General features: G+C 39.1%; 2 protein-coding genes across 6 annotated transcripts; both read left to right on the forward strand.

Moving 5' to 3' along the window:
• The first annotated feature begins 112 nt into the window (after positions 1 to 112).
• Positions 113 to 2300, forward strand: LOC116045812 (tctex1 domain-containing protein 1-B). 4 transcript variants are annotated; one of them, XM_036005434.1, is made up of 6 exons: positions 113 to 349; positions 380 to 518; positions 806 to 932; positions 1169 to 1260; positions 1768 to 1856; positions 1941 to 2300. In XM_036005434.1, exons 2-6 carry the CDS (start codon positions 437 to 439, stop codon positions 2142 to 2144), a joined length of 594 nt encoding a protein of 197 aa, XP_035861327.1. In that variant the 5' UTR covers positions 113 to 349; positions 380 to 436; the 3' UTR covers positions 2145 to 2300. The 4 variants fall into 4 exon arrangements, with proteins under 4 accessions (XP_035861327.1, XP_031149544.1, XP_035861328.1 ...); XM_031293684.2 differs by having other exon boundaries at positions 155 to 349; positions 1732 to 1856; XM_036005435.1 differs by having other exon boundaries at positions 275 to 349; positions 380 to 514; positions 785 to 932; positions 1732 to 1856; positions 1941 to 2144.
• A 1939-nt stretch (positions 2301 to 4239) lies between these two features.
• mier1b (mesoderm induction early response 1b, transcriptional regulator) lies at positions 4240 to 14388 on the forward strand. 2 transcript variants are annotated; one of them, XM_031293665.2, is made up of 13 exons: positions 4240 to 4336; positions 5134 to 5158; positions 6635 to 6783; positions 6959 to 7153; positions 7305 to 7434; positions 7545 to 7612; positions 8008 to 8080; positions 8202 to 8353; positions 8959 to 9040; positions 9191 to 9285; positions 9634 to 9761; positions 11602 to 11729; positions 12514 to 14388. In XM_031293665.2, exons 1-13 carry the CDS (start codon positions 4328 to 4330, stop codon positions 12828 to 12830), a joined length of 1551 nt encoding a protein of 516 aa, XP_031149525.1. In that variant the 5' UTR covers positions 4240 to 4327; the 3' UTR covers positions 12831 to 14388. The 2 variants fall into 2 exon arrangements, with proteins under 2 accessions (XP_031149525.1, XP_031149526.1); XM_031293666.2 differs by having other exon boundaries at positions 9715 to 9761.
• Positions 14389 to 14392: the final 4 nt, after the last annotated feature.

A 14392-nucleotide genomic window follows, 5' to 3' on the forward strand; every position in this document is an offset into this window, starting at 1 on the left:
TAGGCTAATAGAGAAAACTATTTCACCACAAGGCCCATTTAGTGATTTTACATTTACATGTCTAACACGGGTTAAAAGCTGAGGTTCAAAATTCATTCTTGACCTTGGAAATCCATGACAACCAGACAAACGCCATGCTGATGAATATCATGTGGGTGATCAAAAGCTCCAGAACAGCTACTAAATAGACCTTGTGGTGAGATTGTTTCTCAACTGCTGTTACCAAGGTCAAGATTGATCTGAACTTAGGTCCACCTAGTAGCTTTTTTTCTGAAGCTTTCAACCACATCTCACAGTCTTCCTGTGGAGTTATGAATAATGTATGAGTGAAATAGTCTTTGAAAAATAATGTCACTACTACAAACAAAAAAATTATCTTTGGAGCAATTCAGCAGCAGGAAGCCTTCATACATGGAAACCCTTCCTACTCTGACTGATGGTTCATGGTTGCCATGACAACACCAAGCTCTACGGAGCTAGCTACTTTGTTCTGCTCGGTTCAAGACGTCCTGAAATCGGTAAAAACTTGTTGAATTTCGCTCCGTAATATTTCTTTGTAGCCCAATTGACATGACATAATCTGTAAAACTATACTTTTGTCCTTAATTAGCCGAAAAAGAATCCCTTAACGTTACCCAGAAAAGCTAGCATAGCAATGTTTACATAGTTTAAACGCTTTCCGATTGAGTTTTCATTTCGACAATATGTGTTTGATACTCGTCCTCAAGTAACGTTACCACTGTATATGTTTAACTAGATATTAATTGAGCTAACGTCAATATATTTGGGTTGTCGTCCTGTAAAGACAAAGCCGTCATCATGTCTGACCTGCTTAAAGACAAATCCCAAAGAAGAGAGAAGAGGGCAGGCAAGTTGCCCTCAGAGGGAAGCCATGGAGTCAGAGGCAAAGAAACAACTGGCAAGACTAAGGAGTGAGTAACGTTAGATTAAGCAGATAATATGGGCCGATATCCACCTTTCATCATTCTTGTATTGTTGTCAGTCATCTTTATTAATCATAACGAATGGCAGAATTCAGAAAGCATTCCCAACACGTGTATATGTTTGGTTGAGAAGTTATACTCAGCTCTTCCTAAATTGTTTGGAGGTCAGTCAACCACAGTGTGTACATACCATAACTACAATCTGATCCTGTTTCTGATTCCAGCTCTATAAGTACTGTGTCGTACATAGATGAACTAGCACACCATGATGACAACCCTCGGATGGCCGTAACAATGGAGAACACCTACCAGATGGGTAAGATAATATTCACCTGTATGGCAGACATGCTGCTCCACAGCATCATCACCAACTACAGATGTACTGTAACAGTATAATACAACAATGATCGATTTTTGATTCTTTAAGAGGTTTAGTTCATCCACATATGTGTGCAATGATTCCATTTTATTTATTTTGATTTGATTAATTTAGTACTTAAGCCTCACTACAACCTTACACAAAGGCACTGATTTAATGAATGACTTATTTCTGCCTTGTCTAACTACAAAAGCTGTGTACATGCTAGGGAGAGAGGGATGGAAGCTGAACAAGATCAGTAACATTTCAAAGCAGCAGACATTTCGATGCAGTATTAATTGCAATTTCGATTGATTTGCTTTCCAAGTCCGATCAATGCATCACAATATTTTTTACTAGCCAAAGCAATTGCATAAGAAGTCAAACTTATTTGCCATGGTATTGTTGTCTTTGGTTTTTGTATCACAGGACCTTACAAACGCATCCCTATTCCTGCTGTCACAGACATACTGAAGGATGTACTTACCAGTTACCTCCAAGAGGAGGAATATGAAGGAGAGTGGTCTCAAAAAATGACAAAAACAATATCTGAGGTAAATAAAACTGAAAAGCTCATTCATGCAACACTTTTTGAATACCGTGAACTTCAGTTTCATTCTTTGGATTGCCCCTCCCAGGTGATAAGAGCCCGTGTGAAGGACCTCATGATTCCCCGATATAAGATTGTCGTCCTGGTCCACATCGGCCAGCTCACCGGGCAGAGCATGCAAATCAGCAGCCGCTGTCTGTGGGATGCAGCTAATGACACCTTCGCCTCCTACTCCTTCAAGAACAGCTCTCTATTTGGGGTGGCAACTGTCTACGCTGTTTACTTTGAGTGAATCATGCAGACATTGAATAGACTCTGATAAGAACACAAGGGTCGCTTTAGTTACGCATTTCTCACAGTTACGAAAGAAATTGCTGCTGTTGAAGAGTTCTGTATGTTGTATATTTTTCCATGTATAAAATGATAAAACAAGAATTTGTAAGTAAAATTCATGTTTTTTTATTTTTTATTTTTGGAAGCATGGAAAATGAAATCACATTATCCTAACAATGTTCTGAAGATTTTATTTTAAGCTAATGTAAGACAGATTGATGATGATCAACCCAAGGACCCTTGGGATGTTCCCCTTTTAGCAGAGCATGGAGAGGTCACTCCGTCGACAGCCTAGTTGACAGCACACTTGTATTAGTGCCTGGTTTTGGTCCCGCCAAGGACGGTCCATCGCTGGCTCATCTGTCATCTTTAGTTTTGGCTCCCTGCTACCTGCAGAGAGATATCAGCCTATCAGTAATTTATTACACAGTTGTGAAATGAACCCCAAAGCTACAAAGAAGGATTCCAGTGACTGTGTACTCACCGCCTGGCAAAGTCTTCTCTTCTCCCATCAGTCTTCTCCACCTGGATCCTCCGCAGGTGTACACCACTGCCCGCACAAACGCCCGGCCACACAGCCTCAGCGTGTTTGTATTATCCTGTGTCTGTACCTGTGTTACACACAACATGCACAGCAGCGTCGCAAGCAAGATTAGGGATCTCATGGTGTTTATTCTCTGAAAACCTGATCCTGATCAACCCTTTTATATAGAGTCTCCAGTGATGTCACACACTTTCCCAAGTCTTCCTCAGGTCATCCCTGTGTAAATTGTTTGTACAATCTTTGGTAACCATCATGTGTTTTTAACAACGGATGTCAGTCTGGTCATTTGGGATATGCGTGGGAATCTAGGCCATTGTGATGATCACTGATTGTCAACATTTCTCGTAAATGTTAAAGAGAAAGAACGACTCATTTATGTCCAAAATGTAGGGTTTTTATTGACATGGATTTAGCAAATTGTTGCCTAATGGATCGCTTGAGATAGCCATCCTACAACAAACTGAGGTGATGGCTCTCTACATAGCAACATAGTGGAGTGTATGCCCACTATCATGAACATAAATCAGTGATTCCGAGAAGAGACAGTTGCATTAACCGGAACATTTATTGTCAAATTGAACTGTGTCATGAAATAGGGTTGACCTTAAAATAGTTGTTGCCGGACCCCTTTTTATGTATCAATGGGGCTAAGCATAATCAAAATGCAAAATATAGTTTTTATAATGAATGTATCTTTCTCTCACATAGGCTACTACTGATTTATATAAATATTCAACATAAATTGTTGATATTCTAACAACCAGGGGCCTGGCTTTTGGTTATTTTGGCGATTTTAATTTGTCATGGCAGGAAATCCACAGGTGTAATTACATAAATTACATAATTGTCAAAACTTTTATAATATGTTCGATGTTTGAATCTACACATCACTGTTGGGTCCTCTTGAGTGTTCCCTTTATGGAATTAAAGCAGCATTCAGTTTTGCATTAAAGGCTTACATGGAGGTACAGCATATACAACATAATCTTTGCTGTAGGAGCTAAGTGAATATTAATTATTGATATTAACTTGACATAATTTTATTAGATTTGAGTTTTTCCCAGATATATGGCCGATGGATCAATGCTGATCATAGGAAAATAAAACCAAAACATTAACATATATCATATAAGAAATATGTTCTAAATATCTGTGTCTAATGAGGCTGAGGGTGATACATTTCAGTGCCATTTACATTTATACTGCATTTAGGCAACTTAAAAATAAAAACAACTTTTTACATATTCCTATTTAATTTCTTACTGATATGACTATTTTCTCGTTTTAGAGCATACTAATATATTGAATTTCATTGATTTAGATTACAGCGTTTTAAACACAGTGGAGACTGTATATGTATATGTTACGTTTGCTAATGTTTTTATGAATATAATATGAATATAGGCTACATAATGCACATAATAATCATAGACTGTTAATATAAATAATTAATAATACAGTCTATGATAATAATACATCATTCATGTCACTGCATATTGCATGCCATGCAATAGTATGTTCGTGATACTGCAGGTGGGCGGGGCTCTACATCCGGGAACTACGGCTAACCCCTTACGTGACCCTGCAGGATTGCAAACATGGCGGAGGTAAGAAAGTGAAATAAATATTCGGAAAAAAATAAATATATACTGCAAGATAGTTGGTTCACTCGAATGTGTACATCGTTTGCGGGTTGTAGCTTTAATATACGAAATTAAGAATCAGATGTTTGCGTTGCTAGATAATAGCCATTTCTTGACACAAGAATGTTTACTAAACTTCGGATTTACGTTAGCTAACATTAGCGGCGCTAAGTTAGCCCTGACGGAAGGTAGCTGCGGCGTTAGCGATGTTTCTTCGCGGTTTTGTTTAAGAATACTGAACTAACCATTTGAACGTTTTTAATTAGATACGTAGCGGTAGTGTCATGGTTAGAGCTATTTTATGTGTTGTTTTTCTATAATTATTCGCAGGCAGTTGATACCAAACGTAACTTGGACGCGTTAGCTAAATATATATAAAGGAGATGTAGCTTTCAATTTGTATGCAAGTTAGCCAGTTGAGTAAATCAACCTAGTAAGCACTCGCCTGCTGTAACTTAGCTAACTGTGGGTGAATGCAGGCGGTAAACACCACTGTACCTTTGCTACTCTATGTTGAGATGCTACATACATTTTCCCAGAGGAAGTGGTGACAGTCTTTGTTTCTTATTGAACTGCAGTCAGCCTTTAGAGCACAGGGTCGAGCGCGCTTTTTCTGAACTCATCCGTGCCCCCCAACCAGAGTAACTTATTATGTTATAGATAAGTTGTATACAGCGGCATAACGTTTCTAATTGCACATCTAATGAGATTTTTGCCTCTGAAGCTGTTCTTTAACTTTATTTATGTTTTCCGTTTTCCAGCCCTCCCTCGGGAATTCGAGCCCAGGTACATAAAGTTGGAGCCTTTTTGTTGTTGTTTAGGTGCATGGCATATGTTTCACATCTATTGTTCAAACTTACTTTTAATTATACATATTCAATTTGATGCTTAAAGGAACACTGTTGGCCTAAATGTAAAGAAAGGGAAACACCTTCACCAAAATCCAAAACACAGGATTGGAACCATTATTCCCAAATGGATTGATAGTCTTAGACTTAATGATCTGCATTATATCAAATAATTGTGTTGTTATTGACAACAACAATAATAATAGTTATTATTAGTTGTATGTGTTTGTGTTTTCTAATTTGCTTACACCAGTAATGTGTATACACAACGGTAAAAAAACAACAACACAAAAGGCTTATTTTGCAGCTACACGTCAAACCTCTGTCTATATATCATAAATTTTAGGAATTTTGCATCAGTGTGATAAAGTACTTTGATTATTGGTAATCCGTTCCCCAGACTTGCCAAAATAGACTTCGCCATCTTGGTTTTTAATCTGTAGGATCTTGGATTTGTCAGTTATGTGAAGCATTAGGCTACTAGAGTAAACAAGCAAATGAAGTTGAATTAAATTAATGATATTGTGGATATAAAATTACATATGCCAGGATAGAAGATTTGATCCATTTCACCCACCCCCATACTTGAATATATCTGTAATCTACTCACCGGCCACTTTATTAGGTACTCCTTGCTAGTACTGGATTGGACTGCCTTTTGCCTTCAGAACTGCCTCAATTCTTTGTGGCATAGATTCAATAAGGTGCTGGAAACATTCCCCAGAGATGTTGGTCCATATTGACATGATAACATCACACGGTTGCTGCATCCATGATGCAAATCTCCACATCCCAAAGGTGGTCCATTGGATTGAGATCTGGTGACTGTGGAGGCCAGTTGAGTACAGTAAACTTATTGTCATGTTCAAGAAACCAGTTTGAGAAGATATGAGCTTTGTGACGTGGTGTTTGATCCTGCTGGAAGTAGCCATCAGAAGATGGGTACACTGTGGTAATAAAGGGATGGGTATGGTCAGCAACAATACTCAGGTAGGCTGTGGCATTTAAACAATGTTCAGTCTGTACTAAGGGGCCTTCTTAGTGTTTTAAAAATAGTTATTTTGAGGCTAGCATAAAAGTGCCCCTATTACTCCCATTCAAAAGGCCATTTGACCGAAAATACGGTAAATCTTAAAAGTGACGCTTCCGTCCTAAATATGCTTTTAAACAAAAGTTTGACTTGGGTACATTCACAAAAAGACCCTAGGTTGCATTTTGGCGAGTTACGCTTTAACGAGCAGTTGAATTTGGTGCAGCTCTAGTACCTAATAAAGTGGCCGGTGAGTGTATATTCAGATATACTTGTTTGACCTTTATTGGATTTGTTCATAATTTTAAAGTAAATCTTTCATTCAGTCATATTTATCAGTCAAATTTTGCAATATCGCTTTCATTGTTGGGGATATTTTTCTAGGAGGTTCAGTAGGTTCCGTTGACCATGATTTCGACCCATCAGCAGACATGCTTGTCCATGACTTTGATGATGAACGCACCCTGGAGGAAGAAGAAATGTTGGAGGCATCAGATGAGACCAACGCCAACGAGATTGAAGATCTTGCACGGGTGAGTTTCAGACTTTGAGCTCATACATGTATTTGGTTTTGTCTTTTCGATCAATGGCAAATCCCAATCCTGAGTTTTAAATTTACATTTAGACCAAAATTTAGGCATCAAATTGTTAGGTGTATGTTAAGTTCATTTTACAGTTTAGAATACAATGTCATTTTTCTTTCAACAGGAGGGAGAGATGCCCATTCATGAGCTGCTGAGTCTGTATGGTTATGGGGGCGGTTCACCAGCAGATGAAGATGAAGAGGAGGAGGAGGAGGAGGAAGAACCTGAGGAAGAAGAGGATGATGAGGAAGAGGAGGAGGAAGAGGACTTAGACAACGATGAAAGCAGTCAAAGGACTGGCGAGTTAAAAAGAAATGAGGTATGTCAGTGTTTCTTGAGTCTCTTGACAGTGATATGGTTTCCATAGACTTAATATATTTTGTTGTGTTGACTGTTGTGTGTGTGTGTGTGTGTGTGTTTGTGTGAGATTTGAGCATTGTTTGCAACTTTTAGTGTTTGTTTGTTTTCAGGGTGAGGGTGTTAAGATCTCGTCGGGACAGAGGGATGAGGCCCAGGCAACCTCTGAGGTTCGCACACGCTCAGTCAGGTCCCTTGGCACAGCAGAACTTATTCGCCCACAGAAACTCAAGTACTTTGAAAGTATGTGCCATCTTATCTCCTTTTCTTTCTCTTCTTTCCTCTTGTTGAAACTAAATGCAGATTTGTGTGTGTGGTTTAGCTGATTAAATGGATTTCACATTGTGCCTCAGGTAATAATGATGCAGAGGAGGAGTCAGATGAAGATGAGGACTATGTTCCGTCTGAAGACTGGAAAAAGGTGCGTAAAAACTTTATTTATCTGAGTGTCAGACACTCGTACTGTCAGATTACAGCTTGATTTATACTATGCTGTCAAAGCATTTGTCAGAACAAAAACATAGTTTCTTTTAAATGCTAAACGCCTTGATCAGATACATTTGGATACAGACTACTTCCTATTTATGTCAGGATTTGCAGCATGTGCAGTGTCACTTCACTATTGTCTAATCCATTAGACTTTTAGAAATACACAGCTATCAAAGTTGCTGTCGGATGATGGATTTATGGCTAAAAAACACTAAGCTCACTTCACAAATACTACACTTACACACTACAGTTTTCATGGTGTAAATATTTGTAATCAATTGTGAAGTAATTGTCAGCCAGTCTAAACTCTGTGTTTATTTCCAACAGGAAATCATGGTGGGTTCCATGTATCAGGCAGAAACTCCTGTTGGCCTTTGTAAATACAAAGACAATGAAAAAGGTAATCACAGACAACATTTTAAGCTGTAAAACTGTGTGTCCTTTCTGGGTCCAAAAGAACTGAAGATGGTATGGTAAACAAAAGGTTGACATCACATTGCCTATATCTATTTGTCCTGTAGTTTATGAAAATGATGACCAGTTGTTGTGGAACCCCGAGTGTCTTCCTGAAGGCAAAGTGGTGGAGTTCTTGACAGAGGCATCAAGGCGGACAGGAGAGGAGAAGGGAGTGGATGCAATCCCAGAGGGATCTCATATCAAAGACAATGAACAGGTGACAGCATAATATTCTGGCCAAAGTCTATTTTTTTTTTTTTCTTACTGTGAACAAATCCCATGAAAAGACCAGAACTGTAACAGTAAATTAATTCAACTATTGTATGTGTAGCCAAAACCTGGTATATCTTATTTCTCTGTGCCATAAACCTTCATTGTTGTCCAAAAACTCTTATTACATATCGGTGAGCTACACTGTTCCACTGTGTGACATGTTCCTTCATTGCAATTAACATGGCCACTGTAGTTTATTGTAGTCTCTCAATGTGTATCAATCCGTGGCTGAAATACACTTTTTACTCCTGTTTGAGTTATGTTGGCTAAAGACAGTGCCCAGCTTTAAGTACTGAGCCTTTTTTTTAAATTAAACTATATATTTACAAGCCACTTGTAAAGATTTGCATCCAGTGTATGAAGGAATGGGCTTGGGGCTGAGTGCGGAATGTGTTGAGAGACGTACAAACACGTTGTTGGTCTTTTCATGGGTTTGTTGACAATAAGAAAAATGTTGAATAACGCAAGCATTATGCTTTAAATCAAACGAGTTGCAATCATTCTGTATTACATCTTTATTCATTTGTTTATTTATTTGTTTCCCTGTAGGCATTGTATGAACTAGTGAAATGTGACTTTGACACAGAGGAAGCATTAAGAAGACTTAGGTTTAACGTAAAAGCAGCCAGAGGTAAGTAGACATTCAAACCTCAATGTCCTTCACATATTGGCCTTCAGTTTTCTCTGATGCAACATGTTTGGGGTATATGATGTTCTGTACTTGGATCGTGTTAAGAAGACCTTGCAGATGAAAGATTAATACTTATTCTCTCTGTAACAGAGGAGCTATCTGTGTGGACTGAAGAGGAATGTAGACATTTTGAACAAGGACTAAAAGCTTATGGGAAAGACTTTCATTTAATACAGGCCAACAAGGTAAGGGAAATGTTTCAAAGCCCCCATTAATGAACCATTTCTGATTACTATGGCATGACCATATGTTTGATAACATTAAAATCATTTTGATAATCACGACATTCATTTTAAATGTATGTTGATGTGTTTGCTGTGGCTGTGTGATGCTCAGGGTTGGAATCAACCTTGTTGCATTTTGAGACAAATCAAATTTCTTAGTTTTTTTTACAGTGTTCTGTAGATCATATGACCTTTGTCAGAGTCCCAAGCAATAATTTGATTTGTCTCTTATTTGAAATTGTACTGAATCTATATGTTCAGACGATGGTAATAATGGTTATTTCATGTCTGCTGAATTAAATCTTTCAGGTGAGAACTAGGTCTGTAGGAGAATGTGTGGCCTTTTATTACATGTGGAAGAAGTCTGAGCGTTATGATTTCTTTGCACAGCAAACCAGACTTGGAAAAAGGAAATACAACCTTCATCCTGGTGTCACGTAAGTTTTTAAAATATGCATTTATATATATATATAAATTATTAATGGAAGAAATTGTCTTCCTGTTTCAGGTTGATGTGTTTGGTCATGTTGGTTGTTTCTAATATTCCAATAGAGGTTTTGTGATCCAAAACTACAATACAAACCTCAAACTCGTGTAAAAAAAGATTCTTAATTTGTTTTTGTGTGAAAATAAGTCAGCTGCTGGTGGGTCCTTTTTGCAGACACACATTATACATTAAACTTAATGCTTAAACACGCAGATTTCTTTGGAAAACATAAGGTGATGACAGAGCTCAATGGCATTTCTGTGGATGTAAAGGTAGCTGATGGATTTATATTCAGAATACATGAGCATAGCATAGGTGGTGATGGCGCAGTGGATATGACACATGCCTTTGGTGTGGGAAATCTGGGTTCAATTCCCACTGCCATACATCAACCAATGTGTCCCTGAGCAAGCCACTTAACCCCTAGTTGCTCCAGAGGCGTGCGGCCTCTGACATATATAACAATTCATCACCTTCCTAAAATAATTGCCTAAGTCATTTTTTGACAAAAAGTATTTTTTTGCCTAAATCATCTCCTCATGGTGCTGGCCACCTCTGGTAAAATTGCCTACATCCTCAGTTGAACAGGTCTTGTGATTCCACACCTTTAGTATAATTGCCTATGTCAAGCGTGTGACTTAGGCCGTTTAGTTTTTTGTGTTTTCTGAAAAAACTGAAAAAATTACTTTTGACAAAAATGATTTTTTTTCCTAAATCATCTCCTCATGGTGCTGGCCACCTCTGGTAAAATTGCCTACATCCTCAGTTGAACAGGTCTTGTGATTCCACACCTTTAGTATAATGGCCTAAGTCAAGCGTGTGACTTAGGCCATTTAGTTTTTTGTGTTTTCTGAAAAACCTGAAAAAATGACTTATTATATATGGCCATTATTTTAGGAAGGTGACGAATTGTAAGTCGCTTTGGATAAAAGCGTCAGCTAAATGACATGTAATGTAATGTAAAAGCATAGGGTCTAAGGTTCATTCATGGAAGACTTTGGAGTACAGGACATATACTGTATTTTAGAAAGGGCACTGTCTTGAGTTTATTGCTACAGTCTGTGCTGTGTAGAATGAGCCACTCCAGTGAAAGTATCCCATGTGGTTTCAGGTCTCAGATAACAAACATATGATTTCCCTGTAATGTGGTGTCTGTTTCCTACCTTCATACTGATGCCTCAGCCATGGTTATGGTAAAAAAAAAATATTTTTAGCTCTATCTTAATATCCATCAGTTCTTATTCTGTTGAAATACTCCAGGCAGTAAGCCAATAAAATGCAATGTAAATTGCACTTTATGTCACATGTTGGGTGTAGTGTCACATTATTGCACTGCCAGGCTCAAACAGTAAATAAAAGACTTTGTGTTATTCCAGCCAAAGGAACAGCCATGAAGCCAGAATTAAATAAAAAGATAAAGCTTTCAAGACTGGGACTAACCTAGTCCGTCTTTCTGAGCGAATAAATTAAGTAAGCTTGGCTTTACGCATAATATTGCTGCATGGAACACCTCCTGGATGTGACAACGTAACTGGTGATACCACCTCAACAGCCACAGCAGCACACGGTTCTACAGCAAACTGCTGGGATTGACTTCATGTATTGCAACAAGCTTGTATAAAACACTACGATTCAATGTGCATTAGACCCTAACTAGGAGGACCCACCTGCAATCACTGTTAGGTTAGAAAAAAACGGACTGACCAGACCACATACACTTGGCTAGTCTTTGAAACCATATCACGAGTGAGGTTGTGTGTAACGGCTTGTGTGCTGCTGTGTGTCATTAGAGACTACATGGACAGATTACTGGACGAGACAGAGAGCGCCACGTCCAGCAGGGCGGCGTCGCCTCCTCCCACCACCTCCAGCAGCAGCGCCAGCCACTCGGAGAGGGAAGACGGCAGCAGTCAGAACGGTGAGCTGATGAATAAAAATGACTGATCTACACGCACACTAGGCATGGGCCGGTATGAGATTCTGGCGGTATGATAACCTTCGGCAAAAATATCACGGTTTCACGGTATTGCAATTACAGCTTTAAAATGTTTTATTTTTGAAATGTCTGGGTAAAAACAAAACCAAACTTTTTTTTTTTTTCATTGGACACAATGTATTTTATTTTCAAACACACTACACACTGCGCACTAGCAGGGAGAGGGATTTCTAAAGTGCACTTTCTGTGCTTGAAGACCTTAGGAACGCTATGACAGAACATTATAGTGGTTTTAAAACCGTGACTTTTTCAAACCGCGGTATACCTTGAAACCGGTAACCGGCCCATGCCTAACTCACACACACAAACAGTTGATTTATTTAATTTGAATATTTAAAGACCTTAAAAGGCAAGTCTATAATGTTTTGTTGTTTTAAGATATTTCTATCATTCTGTAGCTTCCCAGTAGTGTTCCATATGTATTAAAATCCAAACATTCACATTTTGTAGCAGTAAGTAGTATGTATGTGAAGTAAGTATGTTTTAGTGTCAAAATGCCATTTTCCCAAGTCCTTATAAAAAAAAAAACGTTCTCACATGATCTGATGTAGGTTTCTGTATGGTGACGTTGCTTCAGTACAGTAATTTGGATGGCGGTCGGCACGGCCCCCATCTGCACGGCCAGATACTACTACAATTTTTGTAATTTGGGTGGTCAAACGTTTTAATTGCGTCAAACCACTAACTTTTAATTTTTCATTGTCAGGTATCGCAAGCCACAATTCAAACCACCCAGTGGACGGCGCTCAGTTGCCCCCAGTAAATCAAGTCCCGCCTGAGTCCGTTCAGTCCAACGGTCCCTCCCATCCGTCAGTGGAAGCTCCTCCTCCCATCTCAGACAACAACTCCAATGGCTGCAGCCAACCCAGTGCGCCTAGCCACGACCAAAATGGTTCTCTGGAGCCTCCGCTTGAACACAGAGACACGGCAACAGCACATGAAAGGCCGGCCAAGAGATGCAGGACTGAGGCAGAGCCATTAGGCCAAAGTGAGGTGGAAGCATCCAGAACACAGGAGGACTGAAGGATACACAGTTACGTGATGTAGACTAATAGACGCTGAATTGGGCGGGAAATTGTCCCTGCTTCCCCATTTATGGGCAGAGGAAAAGGGTGAAGAGGATGAGGTAAGATGAGCCCCTCTTGGCCCGGCAGCGTAGTATCTCCTAAGAGCAGACTCACTCTTTGATAAGGTCAAAGGTCACTGAAAATCACACCTTAAAGAACACACTCAACCAAACTGCAGCTGGTCCTCCAGGAGGGGCAGTGGTGGCCCCGTCTCCCTGCCCCCCTCACCCCCCCTCCATGTACTGACTGCCTACTGAGCTCATTCCAAAGTACCACAGCTCCACCATGTCCTACAAAACATCTTCTACCAATCGTCTTTATTTAATGAGACAGACTAACAAAATTTTGCCAAGAATTTCCTTTTTCTATTTGTACTCAAAGAAAAATAAATCACCTGTGATATTTTTTTACACAAGAGATATTTATATTTTTTAACAAAAGAAAAACTATGATAGGTAACTGCTGTTCAGGCTATTTGAACATTTGATGAAATGGGACAGGTTTTAAACGGTTATGTGCTTGAGTTGTCAAAAAGTAGGCAAACAGGATGAGTAAGGCTGGTGCTGTCGCTGGCTCTCTTTAGTTGCACTTTGATTGTATGTTCCTCATCGTTATTGAACAGGAGTGGTGTCGAAACCCAGCAGAATAACATTTTCACTCCTCTTCTGGCTGTTTGTTTGATTCGGATGAATAAACCAATGGGTTAGTCCCCCCGCTGGTTTGTTTGTGTAAAGCAGCTGACATCAGTGATGTCCTGTATTATAACTCATGTAGAAGATCGCTGTATTTTTGGATATTCATAGTCAGTGCTTTGCGCAATGCTTTGTTTTTAATAGACAGAATGCCCGTGCTTTTTAATGTAAAGTTTGTATAGATTTCTTACCTTGAGAAGTTGGTACATTTTTATAACTGTCTGTTCATCTGTATGTTCTAGTCTTCCTTACAGGCTGGGCTTTTTGTTGTGAAATCTTTCGCCCTGTTGCTCAGAGATGGATGTAATAAAAAAAAGTAGCCATTCCTCTTTCCCTCTCTGTTTGACAGCACTTCCCATTCCTGTGTGACCTTGCACATTCTGAAATGTTTGTAGCAGAGAGCCTCACCTTTTGTGCATAGAAAAAGCCCTACATTGTGGTTCAGTTTGCTGCTTGCCTTTGGTTCAAAACCTCTGCTTACTCAAAGTGCTTAGTTTCTGCCAAGTCTTTCCTCAGTAAGAGGCTTCAGAGCAGTGAAACAGACCAGGTTGACATGGGGGGTTAATTTGTTTTGGTACAGTAGCTGTTCAGCTTGATGCTTGCGTCTTTTACTTTGTACTCCAGCTTTGAACTTACATTCACAAATTAAGACAAGTTTGTCTCAAATAATGTTGATCCATGTAGTGTTTTCTTTCCCTTTGTTGACAATGATGTCATGTTTCTTTTCTCTGTAAATGACATGAATAAAAATTAAATGTATTCCAAGACTGGCTATGAATGGAATAACATTGGCTATATTTAATAAATGTATTAATGAGTGAGTTGT

The sequence above is a fragment of the Sander lucioperca genome, chromosome 9 (genome assembly GCF_008315115.2).
Source record: "Sander lucioperca isolate FBNREF2018 chromosome 9, SLUC_FBN_1.2, whole genome shotgun sequence".
NCBI classification, from domain to species: domain Eukaryota; kingdom Metazoa; phylum Chordata; class Actinopteri; order Perciformes; family Percidae; genus Sander; species Sander lucioperca.